This window comes from Penicillium canescens (assembly GCF_028828765.1).
Source record: "Penicillium canescens strain IBT 15451 chromosome Unknown utg000002l_segment0_segment0, whole genome shotgun sequence".
NCBI lineage: Eukaryota > Fungi > Ascomycota > Eurotiomycetes > Eurotiales > Aspergillaceae > Penicillium > Penicillium canescens.
In genome coordinates this window covers 27,978-48,373 of record NW_026703964.1, presented here as the reverse complement: position 1 = coordinate 48,373, position 20,396 = coordinate 27,978, and the positions used below count along the sequence as shown (strand labels likewise).

Genomic DNA, 20,396 nt, shown 5'->3' with positions numbered 1-20,396 from the left:
CAATCCAATCGCTAGTCCTATATCTCTAGCAGATAGCTTGTAGAAACTATGCCAGTCATGGACAGACCATGAGCTTATGTAAAAATATCTCCGGTTTTTGCACTAAAACCGAGGAACCGATTGGCTTCCGGAAATGGATTGAGGTTGTGGGCCGGCCCTCCTGCGGCCCCTAAACTTTATCTCAATCACCGTCCGCATCTTGATTACAGGGTTGATCGAAATCAGTTCCACCACCTGCACACACAGGCTTTCTCTCCCTGGCGCCCTACTCAGATCGCACTAGACTTGATTCCGAAAATCCAGGTTCCCACTGTCTCTCCTCGGTGTATTTCTGGTAGATCACTAGAAATACCGTAATTACACGTTCCGGCTTGGGGTACATCCTCGGAAACCCCTCATTCCCACCGAAGGGAGGCGAAAAGAAGCGTCTAATCTAAAGCTGCATTCCCCAAATTATCTTATACGCATATACGCCCCCTTCCAATCTCGAGATTTTGCGGCGTCTTGTAGCTGACCAGGTTTTGGATGAACCTCTCGCACTCTTGGGCACCCCTTCCTCCTCCCCGCGTCCCGGACTTTGGTGATGCCATTTTGGTTTCTGCTCGGCATTTAGTCAGAATTTCCAGATTACCAAGAATATGAACCCCATGATAGATAAAAAAAAAAGTGTTTAATTAATTCAATGAGACCAGACGTGGCATTTAAATGGCTGCCAGGGAGCGATGCTTTATTCGCTCACCAATCTTGATCAAAGTTGGAGAATCTGGAAACAGCCAAATATTTATCCAACGTCTTGGCGTAGTGTCTATGATATATCCTCTTTCTCGAGGAGTCCCAACCCTCCAATCCCGTCGTTGATGCGCTTCACAATCTCGGCTAAATTATCTGGTTGATTGATCCGATACAGACCATCATCATCCGGCTGGTAGAGGTAGAAGACTGTCGGCGAGCCCGCTTCCAGCATCACCCAAGTTTCAACGACGCCAGCATTAGAAGTCATTGAAATGTATAGGGGCTTTGTTTCGGTGGTATCGATGCCCTTATATTCGAGTAACTTCTGGATTTCACCATCACTTCCCCACAAACTCTCACCCATCTTTTCAAAATCATTCGTCCATCCGGCCGGTGGCTCGATCTATCTCATTCAAAAATACTTGTCAGCTAACGAGAAATAGTGGTCAAAACGACAGTGAACAAACATCTCTGGCTGTGGCAACCAGCCTGCCATCCACTACCTTCACGCCTAAAACGCTGCTCATTGTTGATGGGAATAAGCTGACAAAGAAGTGGTTTGTCTTAGAATTGGATTAATGGGAGATGTGAGAAAGAAAAGAATGTCGGGGGACGCTTATTTGAGGAGGCAGGAAAAAAAAGCCCAAGAATTTAACACTTCCTTGCCCCTTCTTCCAGGGGACCTCGGTTAGAAATATTACGCGCGTTGCTACAGTACTGTTCATGATCTTCAGTAACAAAAGTTCTCATAAAACTCATTTTGCCAAGCCTTAGTAATGGAGCGGTGAAGACCTACCGCCTCTTCTAATCAAATACCATTGGATTAAATGGTGTTTCCGGAGATCTACTCCGGCAGGGTATTATGTCATTCGGCCTTGGCAAAATTAACGTAATTCACATGCGAGCGGCCCACCCAAGCGAGCGGCCCAACTCAAAACACCATACTAAATGGGATACATTACAACTTGATATCTCAACAACGGTGGTGTGTCAGAACTTCGCATTATAGCCTAATGCTTTTCATGTGATATTTAGCCTATTTAGGGACTTTGGATAATTTCTTGGACTTAGTGGTTAAGATATATATATTTCTGGCTCTCAGCAACGTAATTTTCGGTACCATGATATTGCAGCCTATCAATTTCCTTGAAGCTGATATATAACATTGAAAAGTCTTATCAATGGCTATCAACAAGCAATAAGGTAAAATGAAAACGTGGTTGTTAAGATTTCAAGTTGTAATTTATCCCATTTAGTATGGTGTTTCGAGCTGGGCCGCTCGCTTGGGTGGGCCGCTCGCATGTGAATTACGTTATTATGCCCGACCTTATTTAATCCTCCTTAGGAATAGTTATCACATTCTTTCAAACAGCTTAATACAGAATGATCAATTTAGTGAAATTCTAAGGAATATTAAAAATGGAGGGAGGTAAACTAGCTACGAGCGTGGTGAGTTGTGTGAAAAATATACAGTACTTGTATGTCTTAAGGATACTCTGCGGGCAGAAGTGAAAAATACATCAAAAGAGTCCACAACAATGCGGGAAATGCAAGTGAATTTTTGAAAGGTAGACTAGCTTTGGATTCCGAGAATAGTAGGCAGTAACTGGTTCTAATGATGCTGATAACAAACGTGCATAGTCCTCCATACTCCAATATATTTCACCCTACCTTTGCTATGACCGGAGTCTCAGTTGTCCTAGCGTCATATTCCCAGTACGACCGTGTTTCCGTTGTGTCTCACAAATTCATTGGCTGACAAGGTCCGTCTTCTGATGTGACAGCAAGCTTAAAACAGTATGGCATTGTATGCAAGATGGAGCTAATCTACCAAGGGGAGCCAATGTAAAAAGATGAGTTGAATTAAATCGAAGAAAAGATGAAAAGAGCGGATGGTGCGAGGACACGTTAGGGTGTCCTTGCTTACAGGAATAAGAAAAGGGCGGTTGAAAGTCCCGTTCTCGGAGTGTCAAAAATCCCCTAGTACAAACGAAATCACAACACAAATGAAGCTAAACTATTTCGGGTGTATTTTAGTACCCCACTTTCCTCGACATCTGACATGACATGCTAACTCTGTTTGTCAACGCTGAACAGGGCGACAGGTACCAGGGGTTTTCGCGTCGACAATTTTTGTGATAGAAACCAGGTCAACCGCATTTGCTGGAGCTTCGATATTAATATTTATACTGTTGCCAGTACCAATGGTGTGTTCGACAGTCTCCCGGATTGCATGAGGCGAAGTCCGTTCAATAGTCACCAGGTACTGGTTCTCTGGTGTCCATGGCAGATTTTCAATGATGATGTCTAGGTAGAGTTAATTGTCTGCATACCCAAGAGGAAAAATGCACAAGAAACATACCATACACCTTGGCGTGATTGGTGTTCAAGTGTGGCTGTGGTGTGCTAAGACATAATCCTGGGAGTGATGGGATATCATAGCAAAAATACTCAGAGCACCACAGTCCTTCAGGCGTTACCGAGGCACAAAAGCCAGGCGCGGACGAGTTACTGGACTCATCATATACTTCGGTGACCCCAGCGAGAACATCATCCGGTACCTGGTAATTTGAGGTCAAAACTTGCACAGTGTTCTTGTCATTGGAAATTCCTGCAAGCCATGCGAGGCCATCGGAGCTGAACTTGGTTGCTTCCAACCGATTTGGAGTGTCTCGAATGAATTTACCGGATAGCTCCCAGCCAGTACCTATCTGGTTCACCCGATCCGTTCCATTCGAGTTAAGTCCATAGTAACCTTCGAAATAAGCATCACCCATTCCCACAAACCCATGTGAGACACCTGGCCAAACAAAAATTTGCTCTAGTGGCGCTTCCTGGGCATATATCTGTGCTGACTGGATATACGCATTACATAAGCTCAAGTCATCATACTCGGCTTTGATCGTTTCATTTTTGGGTAAGAAACCGGCCTAGGTTTTGCGTCAATACTGTCGTTGGGGAGGTAGGGGGAGGGTGACGGGGATTTGGGCTTTCCATACAGGGTTACGATTGTATTCAGTAATCCAAATTGGGATATTCTGAAGTCCCACTTTGTCCAGCTCATTACGGACACGACGCGTGGAGTCTATCAGGTCTCCTGGTGCCTGTCCACTGTCAGTGATGAACACATGAACACCAAAGAGCTTTACGCCATACCTGTGTCAACGGCGAGAGCCAATGATAAGTGATCGCTTTGATCGGGACCTTGTTCTTTGCCACGAACCTAATCACTCTTAGATTAGTGAACAGCCCACAGGCGGCCTCGCATAGCAGAGGCACCTACTCGAAAAATGGCTCATTGTAAGGATTTTGGGAAACTGATGGACTGATCCAGAAGCGGTTGGAGGAGAATGCCCCAACACCAGCACTCGTGTTCGCGCGATGGACACCAATCGCAAATCCCTGCACCAAAGCGAAGAAACGTTGAACCTCCAACTCGGTCAGAGTAGCGTTAGTAAGATCCCTCTCGGGAAAGAAATCAATCAACTCTAGAGCGTCATTAAAACCAGATCCATTTGCACCATTTCCATATCGATCTGCAATGGTATATCCAACCTTATCAGAGGTTAGCGGCGAGTGACCCTGCGCTCCTAGGCGAGCACTTACCTCTTCGAACATCTCTGGAGTAGCATATTCGGGTCCCAAATGGTCTTCAAATTGGATACTTGCTTTGCGACCAGTGGAGACAACGTATCTCATCTGCTCATCAAGCTCTGTGAAATTGTAATTCTGGATCAGGGTTGGATCACTGGCAATGCCAGTTTGGTCATAACCTGCCAGACCTCGTTAGAACAATCACTCAACATAGGAGTTAACACAATTTACCAGTAAAAAGATAGCGAGGGGTAGGATATATGAAGATTTGATTGGTACGCGATTCATCCCAATGATTAGCAAGGAGCTTATCTGTAGGGCCTGGATATCCGATTATGGGCCAATTTGTGTTCTGAGTGTTCTTAAACACGCCCGTCTCCTGCGATGCATCCACCTGGATTCGTATCCCATTGACAGGTGGCACAAGAAGGTGTGCAAAAATTGCAAGTGTTCCGATGAGAGTAGAGTTATGCCGCATTTTTTCGAAGCGATAGATTCGGACCAATAGAAAAGGCACCAACGAAAACCTTAGATTCTGCAAGCATGTATTAGGGGACACCCCATGGGGAAATGACAACCTTTTAGTTATCTCGAAATCCGTACATGAGGTTGCAGAAATCTAATGAGGGGGTGGGGCCGATCTGGTACCGGGAAGACAATGAGGTTGTCGGGGACGTCAATTTAATTTAGCTTCGCCCATATTTTATGACCCACGATTTCGGAGTTTCTTAGGCCTGGGTTAGGAGGCTGTAGGAGTATTATCAGAAATAAGTCCGGCCGAAACATTCCACATGCCACGGGGAAATTTTTCTCACCACAGGATCACACTTTTATGTCAACCTATTCCAAAGGAGAGAAGGGATTCCCATTCCCATCGCATTGCCAAAGTGGGAATTGCTCTCACGGAGGACCAGAAGAGGAGCTCCATTGAAGCGTGTGAGGAGGGTAGAATGGATTTTGCAGTTACACCTGGGCTTACTCAGAACGGCAGAGATTAAATAACTACCCAACTACGCTAGTTCATCTGGGGCCTGGATCACCACGAAAAATAGGAGAAATAGCCCCATCCACCCCGAATATATTGCCTATGTTTTTGACCGCAGAGAATCTCCGATAAAACCCTCCATTTGATCGCAGAAATGAACGCAAGTCCCAGCCCGAGTTTCCCTTCTTCCCCCGACACCAGCGCGCCAGTCCACAAAAGACCGACCGGCACCAGAGCGTGTGACCGGTGTCGGCGGCGAAAAGCAAGGGTCAGAAGCCCAGTAACGGAGAATCTGTGGCCCCCCAACTGATGATATGACCAGTGTGACTTTGCAGACTCGGGCCAGGAGCGCTGCACCAACTGCCATGAAGCAGACAAGCAATGCCGCTTTGATGACCCTGTCGCGCGACGAGGACCGAAGGCCCAGAAGAAAAGAACACACGTCGAAACAACCTCGTCAACACGAGCTCGCTCATCCTTATCATTCTCTCTTTCCAATGCCAACCCCACGGCGGAATTAAACGCGCTGTCCACATCTTCAGCTACCCCCTCCTCCCAATGGGAGCGTTCGCGGTCCCTGAACGCCGATCTTGGGCTTTCCCCACAGGCCATTTCCAATTCTGTACCGAGTGGAACCGCCACAGCGCGTCAGAGATGGCAGAGCCTGTCAAGCGCGTTTTCGACAGATCTGGAGCTTTTGGTAACGCGTTGCTTTAACCTGTTTTTCGAGTACCTTTATCCACTTACGCCGTTGGTGCATGAGCCGAGTCTTCGCGACTCGTTGTCATATTTCAACGATACGTTTCCGGCACGGGAAAAGAGCAGCATCTGTGGCCTCTTGGAGAGAGGGCCAGACACTGCCTTCACTTTGATCACAGCTGTTTGCGCTGAAGCAGCATTTCTACTCCCAGAGGACCTATTTCCGGAAGGCCAATCCGTGGGCCATTCATTCCTCAATGCATCCCGAAATTGTCTCAACCAGTACCTGGAGGCGGACCTTGAGAATCCCAACGCTAGCTCCATCACGATCCGCTATTTCCACTCAAACTGTCTTCATGCCGCAGGCAAGCCAAAATACTCATGGCACATTTTCGGGGAGGCGACACGGCTTGCGCAGGTGATGGAATTGAACGAGGAGGCATCACTCGAAGGTCTACCTCCAATTGAAGCTGAGCTGCGCCGGAGAGCATTCTGGATCGTGTACATGGGCGACAAGTCGGCTGCAATATTGAACGACCGCCCAATCACCATTCACCAGTTCTCGTTTAAGTCTGGCATCACCACAGCGTATCCCACAGGTATCGGGGATGAGGCACCAGTGCTCTCGCCTGAAAACTCAGCACCCACTTCAGAGGTGACGCGTAAGACCTGCATTGAAGGTTTTAATGCCAATTTGCGTCTGTGGCAGAATGCATCTGATCTGCTTCTCGAGCTGAGGCTCCTACAAGGTCGTGAAAGAGCGGAGCTTTCTATACAGCCTTTGCTTACAGCCGATGAACGGAATCGCCTAGATACTCTATATATACGCTTCATCACATGTCTCGATAATTTGCCGCCGTATCTGCAATCCTACACATTCGCAGTGCTGGTCGGGAGCTCGAAGGAGACTACACAAGTGAATCAATTCCTCATCCAGTGTGCAAATTTGCAAGTCTCTGTACACTGCCTGAGAATGGTTATCACGCAGAAGCTGGAGGGTCTGCCTTACTGCAGCTTAGGCGTTGAGCTTGCGGACCTTCGCAAGACCGAGATCGCACGGGATATGCTGCGTGTTATACAAGAAGCCCCATTCTGGTCGTTGCAAGTAAATGGCGAGCCATATGTATGCTTACGCCAGATCGCTTATTCGGCTTATTCGTCATCATGGACTATGAGCTAACTGGGTTGAACAGGTTGAGAAAATTCGCCTTGTTGGTGCGATACTTCTTGAAATTATACACAGAAACGGGTCTTCACCCATTGCGGCTCGGGCACGCAGCGATTTTGCCGTACTTCTCGATTTACTAGCTCGGCTGGACTCGAAGGCGTCTGACGCTTTGAGAAACGATCCTACATTTCTGATTTAAGCGAGTATTGCCACCAGTGGCTTGCTTATGGTATTCTCAAGTTGAACATGTGGAGTCACAGTCATTCTGTAGGCCTACCAAACAAAACTGAAGAAAGTTAATTAGAGCGACTTACTAAATGAAAATGGAGAATTACAAACCGAAATCCTGCTGCTCATCTTTCTAATCATTTTGGGAGGACCTTTTGTGACATTTTGTTTAGCAGGTCAGAGGACGTAAATATTATTGTATGAAGATATGGGAAAGAGAAGCTATCATTCATTGCATTTCACTACCTAACGACTAATGACTAAATCTCGTCTCTTTTTAGACTTCCTTCTCGTGCACAAATTCTAGCTCCTCCTTCTTGATCTTAATCTCCTCGGCGAGATCCTGCTTAGCATCCTTGCCCTCAAACAAATAAGCGAGCTCCTCCAAAGTCGGGCCCGATGTCTCAACGAAGAAGAAGTAGACAATCACAAAGATAATGGCCACCCAGACGCAGTAATAGATGTAATACCTCCAGCTGATATTCTCCAATCCAATGGGATTCACGTAGCCATTGAAAATGGATGATACTTGGATCGTGAGGAGCACAAAGGCCCAGGTCTTTGCTCGCATCTGATACGTGACGATTTCAAGCGGATATGTCACCACTGTACCGACTCTGTTAGCCATGAGAATGTCACAAGTTGGTTCAACAATGACTAACCAAGATTACTCCATGCAAAGGTGTAGAAGGCCTGGAAGAGGAAGATGCAGGCAAGGACAAGACGACCAGCGGCAAGAGACCCGGCGAGGTACTGTTGCGCGGCGATAGTCCATACGATGAACACAACGAGAACACCAGCGGAGCCAACGAGGAAGAATGTGCGGCGTTTGAATCGATCCACGAGAAACGCCATGGTGATAGCAACGATGTACTGCCACAGCGTGATCATACCATTAACTAGCGTGATATCCTTCTCCGCCTTGATGCCGGTGTCTTGGAGGATCCGAGTCAGGTAGCTGGAGACGAGATTGACACCGGAGGTTTGACTGAAGAGGGCCGTTGCAAAGCAAAGTGACAGTCGCTTAATATTTGGTTTCGAGGAGAAAAAGGCCTTCCACGTCATATTTTGCTCGGCTTCCTCGGCCAACGCCTGCTGAATCTCGGCAAGCTCAAACTTGACGAGCTCGCTGTCGGGATCGCACTCGCCGTGATACTTGATGAGGATTGCGCGGGCTTTTTCCAGCTTTCCCTTGGCAATCAGCCAACGAGGGGACTCCGGGCAGAAGAAGATGAGAATGAGCTGGTATACTGATGGAACAATTTGAATGAGCGTGGGCAGCTTCCACGACCATTCACTAGGGATGCGGAAGCATCCATAAGTCGCCCATGCGCCGATGACATATCCCAGCACAATACTCGTGTTGTAGAAGGTCGTGGCCTGGACTCGTTCTTTGGGATGCGCCAGTTCCGTGACCAAGACGGGAGCACCCATCTGGATAAGGGACGAGCCGATACCGAGGACAATCTTGCCTCCGATGAACATGTTGAGCGAAGTGGCAAACAACTGAACGATGACGCCGGAGATGATGATGATGCAGCCCAAGGCAGTGGGAACTCGACGGCCTGCAACATCTCCGATCCAGCTGAGGAAGATGAAAGGAATGACGCCACCGATGGCGTTCGAAGCACCGAAGAAGCCAAGGTTCGAGCCAGTAGGATGGCCAAAGCGTTCTTGCCAGCTCCCGACTGTCTGAAGGGCATTGGTCATGCTCCTATTCCTTCGTTAGCGCAGCCAAGCAGATGGTGACCCAAGCAGTGGATGATGAAATACATGTCAAGGCCCAACGCCATACTGGCGAAGAGAGAGGATGTGAGCAAAAGGTACAAGAGGATACCATTCTTGCGTTTCCAGAAAGGCGGAACAGCGCTCAGGTCGATTGGAGACCGTATGTCGTCGATGGCATGGGCAGCCTTGGGAGCCATAGCTGACGAGTAGAGGTAATGAGACGTTGCCTGCAGGGTAAGGAATTGTGTCACCAAGGATATGGAGGCCAATGGCTGATATCGATCTTATATACACAGCACAATGCTGTCAAGTGGAAAGGTTCCACCTTTGAGCTTCCCCGTGGGGAATGTCCGAGTGGAGGAGAGAATTCGAGACGCCGATGAGCCATCCAAGTTATCGGCGAAATGCAGTCGGAGAATTGGGAAAGGCGTGGGAGGATTGGAGGAATTGTCGAGAATGGCCGTAGGCGTGACTGCTTTAGTGGAGTTGGAGTTCGGCACTTGAAATCAAGGCAGGGCCGTGCCCCGAATCGCCGACGGGGGCGAAGTACCGGGAAATCGGCGAAATAGGTACCAGGGCATGCGATCGATGTCGGCGGCGAAAAGACAAGGTGGGCCATGGAATAGCGCTCGAAAGCGATCGGGCGAAATCAAGATGCCCTAAACTAAATCAGTTCCTTTCCTAGCTGGGCGCGGAGAATATTGGAGCTCTGAATCGTCGGGGAGAGCGGAGAATTGTGTCGTGTCAAGTTGTTGAACGGAAAAGCGGGGGTTGGCCACGGTCAAATACTCAATTACCCGCCCGAGCGCTCTGCTATAAGTTTCCCCGACGCACGGGCCGATCGTCCCGCTTCGGAAGCCAATCAACGGCAGGCCACAAGGCCTCTGGACGAGAAAAGAAACACCAAGCAACCAAAAGGCAGGATGGCGAGGTTCAACATAAACATGGCCATTGATTGAAAGAAATCTAAACACAAATGTAACCCCATAGCATATTTAGAATCAAGGAACTTGCTGGATGCTCTAGCTTGCAATTCAGGGAGCTTGAATGAACTTGGGTGTTTCTGTGTCTATCTCCTCGTTTATGCTATCAAATAATCCATATAAGCCCTCATAGTATCCGTTCAATCAGATTCAAGCACCTGGTTAACATGCAAAACACCTGAATATGTATCCCTCTTGCAGCCCTGCCTTGACAAATTCGTCTCTCCTCGAAAGGTGCTCCTAAAGAGGACGAATGTGACACAGGCCGAGTCATAGCGTACTCAAACAAGTTATTCTTGACCATCCCTGCCACTCACTAGGAGCCTAGGTCCTAGCAGTCATCTGTTTCTCAAACATCCCTTTCAATATCAATGCAGAATGTTTCGGGGTTCTTTCTAGGGTGTTGTAATCAGTGAAAGTGACGCCAAAGCGAACCCCGTAACCATCAGACCACTCTAAAGGATAAATCAGTATTGAGCTCTATTTATTGAATATTGGAGTAGCGCACCTAGATTGTCCATCAAGGACCAGGCAAAATATCCCCGGATATCAGAGCCGTCCCCGTTGCGCGCGAGAGAAACAGCATCAATGTGGTCTTGGAAGTATTGAATCCGATACGTATCATTCACTGCCTCTTTGACCGTCATGTTTTCTTCCCCAGGGCAAGGACATCCGTTTTCAGTGACATAGATGGGCTTTCCGTATTTGCGGTAAACTCGGGTCAAATGTTTTCGGAACAGGCCAGGAGTCGAACGCAGCCAATGAACGCCAGATGGCTCCCCAACTGACAACCCGTCTTTGTTTTCTTGAAACTCTTCAACATTCCCTAGACAGTCAGTTTCGGGAGCTGGCTCGTCACGGTGGCGGGCAAACTGGGAAGTGTAGTAATTCATTCCGTAAAAGTCCATCTCTGCTTCGCGAAGCAGGGCAAACTCAGCTTCTGTAAACTCAGGTAGACGGTCACCCAGTTGCTCTCTCATACAATCGGGGTAGTCTTGTGCAAGGCTTTTTTGTATCAGTCAAAAATTAGTTTTCTTGCATAATATATAGGAATGATACAATATATATACCAGACAGGATTGGCAAACCAGCCAATATGGAACTCCATACGTCGCTGGGCAGCCTGGTGATCGCGCTCATCATCCTTATCCCAGGGCTCATAGAAGTCTCCATTCAAGGAAATTCCAATCCTTCCATTTTGAGAGGCTCGGAAGTGTTTGTTATAAAGGGCAACCGCACGGGCGTGGCTCATGATCAGAGCCTTACCGACGGTCCAAGGCTCCGTCGCAGAATTACCCTCAGTAGACTGGGGATTGATGCTGCCCCTTCCAGGAGCATTTCCACCGGTAGAATAGCCCTAGAATATGTCAGATTCAAATATCGATAGGGAAATATAAGCCAAGAGAAACACTCACAAAAATGGAAACAATCCACGGCTCATTCAGCGTAATCCAGTTTTTGACTCGGTCTCCAAATCGCTCATAGCAGACTTTTGCGAACCGCTCGAAATCGAGCTGAGACTCCTTCAAATTGAGCCAACCTCCATATCTGTCATGGAGGGCTTGCGGCAGGTCCCAGTGGTACAATGTCACCCAAGGTGTGATCCCTCTTGCAAGCAGGGCGTCAATTAGTCCGTTGTAGAATGCAATGCCCTGTTCATTTATGGAATCGCCCCTTCCACCCATAGGAACGATTCGCGACCACGAGAGAGAGAATCGGTAGGCTTTCGCACCATATTTGGACAGAAGATCAAAGTCATCCTCAAACCGATGGTAGTGGTCGCATGCGATATCGCCGCTGGCACCCTTTGTTCTTGTTGGCTCCAGGTGACAGAAGGTATCCCAGATTGACTTTCCACGACCATCTTCATTGACAGCTCCTTCAATTTGATAGGCGGCTGTCGCAAAGCCCCATTCGAAGTCGCTAGGCAATGAGGTGGCCGGAAAAGTAGTCGCCATTTCAATAAAACTTCAAACTTGCCTTCGCAGCTATTGTTGCGAAATTTAAAACTCCCGAATTGAAAGAAATCTTATCCTCGCACCTGTGACAACTACAGGAGCTCTGGGGCCCTAACCTTATAGCCATGAGAGCAGGGTGGCTTGTGGCTTTGAGACAAGGTGTGGAGCTTTCGGCGTTCCAAGGTTGGGGTCGGAGATTTACCGTGGCGTCGGGGTAATTAACCTTTGTCCCGCGTGCTATTTCCCCGATGAATTTCTTGCACGAAACGACCCAAACCTTAAGAGCTGAGAGCTTGAAACTTCTATCTTACGGTTTTAAGGTTGCCGGATACGCTTTGTCCGTAATCTCCCTACTTGGCGATGCTAGCTAGTAAGGACCGTGAGGTGGCCCCTTGGCTGGCCAGGGTTGATCTGTCGCCGGAGTCCCCACCAGTCGCTGCTAACTTCACTTCAACGTCGACTGTTACGGGGCGCCCTCAACAAAGGACCACGGGAGTTGGAGGTCTTCTCCGATTATGAGTTGCGGTGAACTGCAACTATCCATGACTGTGGACCTCCCCCAGGGAGCCCGCATCTAGCACGCATTCAGCTCAAGTCCCACGAAGAGCATGCACCCCGCAAAAGTTCGTGTTCGCAAGAAGAGTCAGCAGCTGGACGATTCGATGGTGAAGACCCCTCGACACAATTATGTTTCAGTCAGGATAAAATGCCTTGGAAAGGTGTACATTACAATCCCCAAGAATCAGTCTTGTGCTGAATCTGACTACATTGTTCCTCTTCCATTCACGGCTGCCTCTCCTTACCTAGTTGACGGACTCCCGTAGAGTATACTGCCTTTTACATCCAGGAATGCCCATGTGTGCAGGGATCCACGGGCGCGTGAACTTTCTTATTCGTGCAGGTTCTAGGAATATTATTTGTCTCACCTATCTTGCATTGATGCCTACGAGTCAAAAACTCCGAAATCCTCTAGGACATAATTTATCCAGGAGCTATATAACCCTGAGGCGTATTTAGGATAAATGCAGCAATCTTCCCCGCATTATGACCAGGAATCTTCCGTACGCCCGTATACAGAAAGAGTCGGAATCAGATTCCCCTCTACAGACACACGCGTTGTTTCTCGGCTCGTATCCGAAACCACGCTATTCCGTATGTAGCCTGCACTGGTAATAATCAATGTCTAAGAATAGATTCTTTTAATACTAGGCCGACTGCATTACATGTGGTATTGTAAATTACCCGAAATTATGATACACATCTATACCCCTCTATGCTCTTGTTCCCTTCCTTTTGCAGCAGCCCTACCTTGCAATTTGCTACATCCTCTGCCCAATAAGGCACCGAGACTACCCCCAGCAAAGCTACAGTTTATTCATGATATGATTCAAAGCAAATCACTAACCACATTTCAAATGGCTGATGCAGCTGAATGCAGCGAACGAACGATCAATAATATCCGCAAAAACTCGAGGCTATTCGGAAATGTCCATGCCCCTCCAAACCGTGTCGGTCGGAGACGAACTATAACCCCACCGATGCTAGAAGCTCTCCGCAACCATCTGCTCGAAAAGCCCGGTCTCTTTCTTGGCGAAATGGTTATATTTATATGGGACGAATTTCGGATACTAGCGACAACCTCAAGTATCAGGAGGGCTCTCAATTTTATGGGCTGGTCCAAAAAGACCACCCGACAGAAGGCTAAGGAGTAAAAATGCAGAACTACGAGAGTTATATCTTCATAATCTCTCAGAATTTGAGTCATACCACCTAGTCTATGTTGATGAGTCTGGTTGTGACAAACCGATTGGATTTAGGCGAACAGGCTGGTCACCACTCAGTGTTGCCCCGGTTCAAGTGTCACAGTTCCACCGTGATGAGCGGTATCAAATATTACCTGCGTATGCCCAAGATGATATTGTTTTTCTCGCGTTTTTCGCGGTTCAACGGATGCCACTGTGTTCGAGGATTTCATCGACCAGCTCCTTCGGCACTGCGGACGATGGCCGGAGCCAAAGTCTGTCCTGGTTATGGATAATGCATCATTCCACCACTCTGGACGTATTGCGCAGATGTGTGCCGATGCCGGAGTTAAATTGGTTTATCTGCCCCCATATTCGCCGGACCTCAACCCAATCGAAGAGTTTTTCGCTGAGCTAAAGGGCTTCATAAGACGCAATTGGGGCTAGTATGAAAAAGACCCGAACCAAGGATTTGATTGCTTCCTTGATTGGTGTATTACTAAGGTCGGCGCAAGGGAAGAAAGTGCCAAGGGCCACTTTCGGCACGCAGGCTTGACTATTGAGTATTTGGATACCTGACAAATTCGTTTCTAGTAGCGTCATCTCACTGAGCGAGTCGGCATTGAGGTGCGAAAAGCTGTCACAACTTCGCCCATATCGCGATGTATGAAGTAGCGTAAGGAGAGCATTCATGGGCGAATTTCCTGACCCAAGACGCATGAAACAGACTGAATGGGGCTTGGCGCTAAAGGATTCCGCTCAATAGGGTGAGGGTGCCCCACCCTGTTGGAGCCGGCGCTTAACCAGTAGAATGAGAGATAGATGACAAGGCGCAGCAAAGCATTTAAATCGCAATCATTTCCCCTAACCGCGAACAATAACCTACTCCATATAATTCTGCAAGCTCTCTTGAACCATCGAAGGCTGCTAGGTTCTCGGTTACACTAAGCAATTCCAATTTTACATGTCGACTCCATGGCTGAAGTAGTTGGAGTTGTATCTAGCGCCATTACATTCGCGACCCTTGCAATCCAGGTCGGGAAGTCCGTTCAGATATTGAAAGACTACTGGGATGCAATACGCGACGCTCCTGGTGATCTCAAGTGGCTAGTACGAGAGATCGAAGTGCTCAGTGAACCTATCTTGGCGGGCTTCCCGTTTTCCCGACCAATCAATTGGCAACGGGACAAGCGCGTCAAGCTGTTGGCAAGTCATAGTGGCATTTGGAGTTGGGTTGTGGGTGGGGCGCGCGGAGTCTCGGAGATGTTAGCTAGTGGGGTCCTCGGGGAGTGTCAAGAGTTCATCCAAGTTGTCCTCAAGCTCTTGTCTGTGCGGCTCATTTGCAACCGGTCTCGTCTTGATCTGCCGAATAAACATGCTAGGACATTGACGTACACCCGCACGACATGCAGGGTGCAATACTTCAATGTGTACGCAGGCCATATCTCCCCATCAATTCTCCCCACTGTTAGGCACATCCTAGCCACGGTTGTACCCCTAAAGCTATACTTTCAGGTATGTCCATCACCATTGATCTTCCGGAATGTGGACAGGATATTGGTTTTGGCAGCTTGACCGCACCCAGAGAGCCAGCCCGGTATCCACTAAGAGGGTATATCTTGCGCAATTGCTCACAGCCTACAATGCGTAAACAAACGGCCCCGAAGATGCGCGAACGAGAGTATCCACGGAGACGGGTCCTAGAAAGATATTAGATAGACCAGACTAGCACCGACCGGGCTAGACGATGGATCCTCTGGGATGAACTATTTTTGTTGGTGAAAATTGGGCAGAATTTCGCCATCAATAGGGATGTTTGGGTCCCGTGTTGAAAAGAGTCACTTCCGCAAGTGGAGAGCATACATAATCCCTTCCATAGCACCAACAACCACGGTCTTTTTGCTCGAGCACCCCATCCATTCCCCTAATAAACAACTGCCATGACGAACTACCCCGCCGACGAAGGCTTGTTCCAGCCATACGACCAATTTATCCTCTTTGGCGACTCCATCACTCAGCAGTCAACTTCACCGGCTGATGGATTCGGCTTTCAGGCCGAGTTGCAAGAAGGTCGATCCCTCCGTCCGTCTGGATAGGTTCCAACTGACACGGTGTGCAGCCTACTGTCGTCGCCTGGATGTCATCAATCGCGGTTTCAGGTATGAACCGGCTTTGTACTGGTACGAACGGATAGTTAACCCGACCCATCGCCAGTGGCTACACCACCGCCAATGCGATCAATGTCTTTCCGAAATTCTTTCCCACGCCGCAAAGAGCTCCGGTGAAATTGATGGTACTCTTTTTTCCCCCTACGAATACTGAAAGAGCCTGCTGACGCACGGTAGACAATCTTCTTTGGCGCCAATGATGCCTGTGTCCCGAGGACCTTCCAGCACGTCCCCCTGGACAAGTTCAAGGAAAACCTGAGACAACTCATCCAACACCCCGCCGTGACAGCTCAAGGCACCAAGATCATCGTGCTCACCCCACCTGCAGTGAACGAGTACCAGATGGACCCGGGTGACGGCTCCCCCTTGGCCCGAACCGCCAGTCACACCAAGCTCTATGCAGATGCCGCCCGGGAGGTTGCGGCATCCCTGGGGGCCCCGGTTGCAGACATCTGGACATCATTCATGACCGCGGCAGGTTGGAAAGAAGGCGACACGCTCGCGGGTTCGAAGGAGATCCCCAATAATACGAAACTTCAGAGTCTACTGACCGATGGTGGGTTCTTCCTCGATACAAAGAAAACTAAACCGATCGATACTCACACGTGAATAGGACTGCATCTGACGGCGGACGGTTATCGGATGGTCTTCGAGGTGGTGATGGAAACGATTCGAAAGAATTGCCCGGAGTTAAGTCCGGAGCAATTGCCCTGGGTGCATCCGCCTTGGACAGAAGCGCCGCGGTATTAATCGGTACCTAGAAAACGACGTAGAGTAGAAATCCACATAGATACGTATACAGGAATCATGATTGAAGGATGGAGGGTGGTAGCATCCAAAGTGAAAGCGGTCTAGAATCGGACGGGAGAACCCCCAAGGGCCGGGGATCCCTTCAATTTCCTTTCCTTCTCCATTCATTATTATTCTTCATTCCTCCATCCATCCTTCCGTGCAACCATCAATCTCCTCTCAGTCTCTGCCCCGTATCGAGGATACGGAATCAGACGCGGTGATAGCTTCCACAGAGCCGAAATACCATGAGAATCCGGAAACTCCAGCTCCTTGGCTAGCACACACGCCGGTTCCTCGATAGCCCGGCTATTAACCACGTCCTCGTAGATGTGCAGAAATTGATCATCGGGCATGTTCGTCGGTAGTCGCGTCGACAAGTCGATGACTGTCTCCCCCGTCCTGTTGCCTCCACCATACAAAGAAGATACAGAAAGGGCAAACGCGGTGATCGATCTTCGCAAAGATATCTGGGCACCCACCCTTCCAGTACCCTCTTTGGTGAAAAATATGGACCGTTTGACAGCTATTAAAGAATTCTTGGACAATATCGACACACAGGATTCACAACATGGCTGGAGATTCCTTCTTGGTATATACCTTGTAGCACTCATCGGTTCTGGGCCTGCAACAGACAGCCACACTGGGCATGACGGAATATGTTTTGAATACTTCCGATTCGCAACTTGGGGCGGTAAGTAGGAAGCTTGCTTATATAAAGTAATAGTTATATATTTAGTTAGTATTCGTAGATATTTCATTGCAGTTCAATCGCAACGGATGCGACAATTATCGCCTAGCTAAATAATGGTACAATGTACAAACTTGGAAGGCTGTCTAAAAGCAGTTTATATCAGACGGAATTTGTTATCAAGACCAATAACGCAGAGCTTAATTGCTGATAGATCTACTAGTAAGCTGCTGAGGCTCTTTATTTAGATACAAAATATGCCAATGCTGCACATCTACAAATTGATGCAGACCTTGCCGGTGTGCCGGCCACTAGCAAGATATGAAAGTGCTGGGGGGGATAATTGAGGGTTCTAAAGACTACGTGAGATCAAAAGAGGATTGCGCAACTTATCGAATGTTTTGCTCGATGTTTAGTTATATTATATTATAACTCTATATATGTCCCTCACGAAAGTTCTGGTCTATAGATAGCCTAATAGCCTACACGCTGTTCTCTCTCCTCGGTGACATAGATGGTGGATCACAACATTCCCTTCGAATCTAACTTTTTGAATCAACGATATAGGATCGGGATATAATAAGCAAGGCGGAATATAGTGAACGGGCTGACCTTAGTTCGCTCGAAGAGCATTTGAGGTCACTGCAAGATGCATTACTCGTGCCGTCTATATATACACTCTATAACTTGACTCTTTTTATACGCTCTGCCTTCAACTTTGCGACGTTATCCGCAATCAATCCACTAAGCGGGAATATGTCGTAGATAAAGTGGATTCGGGCGTGAGTGGGAATGTGAAAATAAATATCTCTGGTGATATTAGAGGTTGTTGCTAGTGATCGTCCGTGTAGTAGTATATAAGTGATAGCACCTGGAAAAGGGTAGACAGAATAGATGATTAGCTGGCTGATAAGACGGTGGAGTGTACACATTGGTAGATCTATATGCACTAAGGAACTTAGCGAGAAATATGTACCGGAAGACCATTCGGCAGAGCATTCTGAGAGTGTGCTTGTTGCTGCTGTTAGCATAGTTCGAAGCCTGCTATTGTTACGTAGCATATGCTGAATGGACTAGTGAAATCCTCGTCGTAGGCGATTTTGCCCGCCGTGTGTAATGAAGGGAGCATAGGCACTACTGAAACAAATAGATCGCTGTATTTTGTCTGGTAGGTGGCAATTTCGTTGTAATTATTCGGGGTAGTATAGTAGAATAGAGACTAGAAGTAGGCTGATTGCCGGTAGGCGTCGTATAGGGACATAGAAGGACGGTAGAGGAGTTGTGGAGGGAATTCCGAGAGCTAGTGAGTGCATTGTTAAGCGAAGACGGTTTGGCAATCATCTGAATTCGTGTAGTGTTCGTAGGACGTAGGTCGGTCCGATGAATGCGAGATGTGAGGCTTGACATCTGTAACAGACTTAGACGCTCGCATCTTTGTTCGAGTCTTGGTCGGAGACGACTTTGGTAAAATTGGCTTTGCGTGTGATTGTTCTGGAGAAGCCGAAGACCTAGCTCGTCTTTCTAGATTCTCTAGTCGGCGCTTTAGCTTCTTGCCTATTAGGTCGCGGCAAGTGAGAAACATATATAAGACTGTTAAGTCAATACGGGTACTTACGGTAGTTACGCTGAGCTATGCGGTTCTGAATGCGACGGCGCTCTGCGGGATCGGAAATTTTGGACTAGTCTTCATTGGCGTGGGCGTTGGGGCTAAATGTGCTGATATTACTATGACTACGAAGAGAGCCTGAACGGTTGTCGTACTCGGTAGAGTAATGCATGGTGGAGACAGATAGAAGGGGATCGGCAGTATGAGAAGTATAAGAAGGATGAAGAGTACAGAATTGTATAGAGGCCCTCGAAATCAGTTGCACCATTTCACTAGTTTATTCTCTCGCATTTTTTGTGGGCAAACTGTACTCTGAAACAACGCTCTAGCCTTGTTATGGCCTAGCATGTGTACTCGAAATATACCGTACTGTATACAGAATACTACCAAGTGATAAATATAAGATACAGTTACCTATAGCTGTTCTGTCCCTGATCTTGTTAATTTCGAATTCCGGTATTTCAGTATTGAAACAATTTTTTTTCAGTGGTTGTTATATAGTCTAAGTATGTTATGGTATGTACCGATGAATATTTGATTGTCTTCCAACAAGAAAGCGAAATGCCAATCAAAAAGACAATACTATTCTCAACCAACCCTCATTTGTGATTATTTGAACTGAAGGTTCGTCTTTGCGGGCCCACTTCATCTTGCCCCGGCCACCCACCGCGACTCGAAGGAAAAGTGTCGATAAAATCTGATCGAAATGCTCTTCGAGGATCTCTTTGTGGGTGAATATCCAGCAAGGATTTCCGAAGTATTCTTGCCTCGGTCGAGGTCCCAAGTTAACCTCGGCTTCCAGTTAGGGAAGAATATACTCTCGTCAAGAGACGACTGATAGGCACAGTATGTGAGAGAGAGAGAGTGCGTGTGTACCATTTACCCTGACCTCTGGCAATGGAGCTGTAGCTTTGAATTGAGGTACAAGTGATAATAATTTAGACTATAAAAGAGCCAGATAGTTGTACAGTCTTTCTCAAAATCGGCTTGACCGAAACACACTGAGTAACTCTTCCCTGGCCCCGCCGCCAAGGCTTTAACGCAGTTAGTTTATTGAGCAAGCCGCATCAAGGCGAGGGCCACAGTATTATGCCATCTGTATTATGCCGCCGTATAGTACAGTGACCGTTAATTTTACTGACCAACGGCCAAATGGTAGAATGTAACTAAACATGGCAGAATATAGGACTATACTGAAGGATTTACCTCTTGCCCATCATTTTTTTAATGAAGTGTGCTCAGTATTTTGTCCGCACTAAAGCCTTGTCGGTGGGTCCAGGGAAGAGTGTGTTCCGGTCAAGCCGCTTTCGACAATGGCTGTATCC

At 47.8% G+C, this 20,396-nt stretch overlaps 10 protein-coding genes across 10 annotated transcripts; 4 read left to right on the top strand and 6 right to left on the bottom strand.

Annotated features, from left to right (window-relative positions):
- Positions 1-805: 805 nt before the first annotated feature.
- N7446_001207 (uncharacterized protein) lies at positions 806-1,096 on the bottom strand (the record flags this gene model as incomplete). Its single annotated transcript, XM_058509956.1, has 1 exon — positions 806-1,096. One exon carries the CDS (start codon positions 1,094-1,096, stop codon positions 806-808), a length of 291 nt encoding a protein of 96 aa, XP_058375492.1.
- Positions 1,097-2,394: 1,298 nt separating this feature from the next.
- Positions 2,395-4,804, bottom strand: N7446_001206 (uncharacterized protein; the record flags this gene model as incomplete). The annotated part of the gene is made up of 8 exons (XM_058509955.1): positions 2,395-2,408; positions 2,935-3,039; positions 3,095-3,662; positions 3,732-3,836; positions 3,889-3,955; positions 4,016-4,287; positions 4,339-4,505; positions 4,558-4,804. 8 exons carry the CDS (start codon positions 4,802-4,804, stop codon positions 2,395-2,397), a joined length of 1,545 nt encoding a protein of 514 aa, XP_058375491.1.
- A 661-nt stretch (positions 4,805-5,465) lies between these two features.
- N7446_001205 (uncharacterized protein) lies at positions 5,466-7,377 on the top strand (the record flags this gene model as incomplete). Its single annotated transcript, XM_058509954.1, has 3 exons — positions 5,466-5,579; positions 5,634-7,133; positions 7,204-7,377. 3 exons carry the CDS (start codon positions 5,466-5,468, stop codon positions 7,375-7,377), a joined length of 1,788 nt encoding a protein of 595 aa, XP_058375490.1.
- Positions 7,378-7,683: 306 nt separating this feature from the next.
- On the bottom strand, positions 7,684-9,331 carry N7446_001204 (uncharacterized protein; the record flags this gene model as incomplete). The annotated part of the gene is made up of 3 exons (XM_058509953.1): positions 7,684-8,012; positions 8,069-9,120; positions 9,180-9,331. The coding sequence occupies 3 exons, from the start codon at positions 9,329-9,331 to the stop codon at positions 7,684-7,686; spliced, it is 1,533 nt and encodes a 510-aa protein (XP_058375489.1).
- Positions 9,332-9,434: 103 nt separating this feature from the next.
- On the top strand, positions 9,435-9,638 carry N7446_001203 (uncharacterized protein; the record flags this gene model as incomplete). Its single annotated transcript, XM_058509952.1, has 1 exon — positions 9,435-9,638. One exon carries the CDS (start codon positions 9,435-9,437, stop codon positions 9,636-9,638), a length of 204 nt encoding a protein of 67 aa, XP_058375488.1.
- Positions 9,639-10,441: 803 nt separating this feature from the next.
- On the bottom strand, positions 10,442-12,075 carry N7446_001202 (uncharacterized protein; the record flags this gene model as incomplete). The annotated part of the gene is made up of 4 exons (XM_058509951.1): positions 10,442-10,572; positions 10,626-11,122; positions 11,188-11,474; positions 11,533-12,075. The coding sequence occupies 4 exons, from the start codon at positions 12,073-12,075 to the stop codon at positions 10,442-10,444; spliced, it is 1,458 nt and encodes a 485-aa protein (XP_058375487.1).
- Positions 12,076-15,757: 3,682 nt separating this feature from the next.
- On the top strand, positions 15,758-16,735 carry N7446_001201 (SGNH/GDSL hydrolase family protein; the record flags this gene model as incomplete). Its single annotated transcript, XM_058509950.1, has 5 exons — positions 15,758-15,887; positions 15,937-15,976; positions 16,032-16,110; positions 16,163-16,541; positions 16,599-16,735. 5 exons carry the CDS (start codon positions 15,758-15,760, stop codon positions 16,733-16,735), a joined length of 765 nt encoding a protein of 254 aa, XP_058375486.1.
- Positions 16,736-17,128: 393 nt separating this feature from the next.
- On the top strand, positions 17,129-17,582 carry N7446_001200 (uncharacterized protein; the record flags this gene model as incomplete). The annotated part of the gene is made up of 2 exons (XM_058509949.1): positions 17,129-17,468; positions 17,518-17,582. The coding sequence occupies 2 exons, from the start codon at positions 17,129-17,131 to the stop codon at positions 17,580-17,582; spliced, it is 405 nt and encodes a 134-aa protein (XP_058375485.1).
- Positions 17,583-18,145: 563 nt separating this feature from the next.
- N7446_001199 (uncharacterized protein) lies at positions 18,146-18,778 on the bottom strand (the record flags this gene model as incomplete). Its single annotated transcript, XM_058509948.1, is given in 4 exon segments — positions 18,146-18,405; positions 18,416-18,509; positions 18,520-18,684; positions 18,725-18,778. The coding sequence occupies 4 exon segments, from the start codon at positions 18,776-18,778 to the stop codon at positions 18,146-18,148; spliced, it is 573 nt and encodes a 190-aa protein (XP_058375484.1).
- Positions 18,779-18,780: 2 nt separating this feature from the next.
- Positions 18,781-19,243, bottom strand: N7446_001198 (bZIP transcription factor; the record flags this gene model as incomplete). The annotated part of the gene is made up of 3 exons (XM_058509947.1): positions 18,781-19,019; positions 19,081-19,122; positions 19,192-19,243. The coding sequence occupies 3 exons, from the start codon at positions 19,241-19,243 to the stop codon at positions 18,781-18,783; spliced, it is 333 nt and encodes a 110-aa protein (XP_058375483.1).
- Between the last annotated feature and the right edge of the window lie 1,153 nt (positions 19,244-20,396).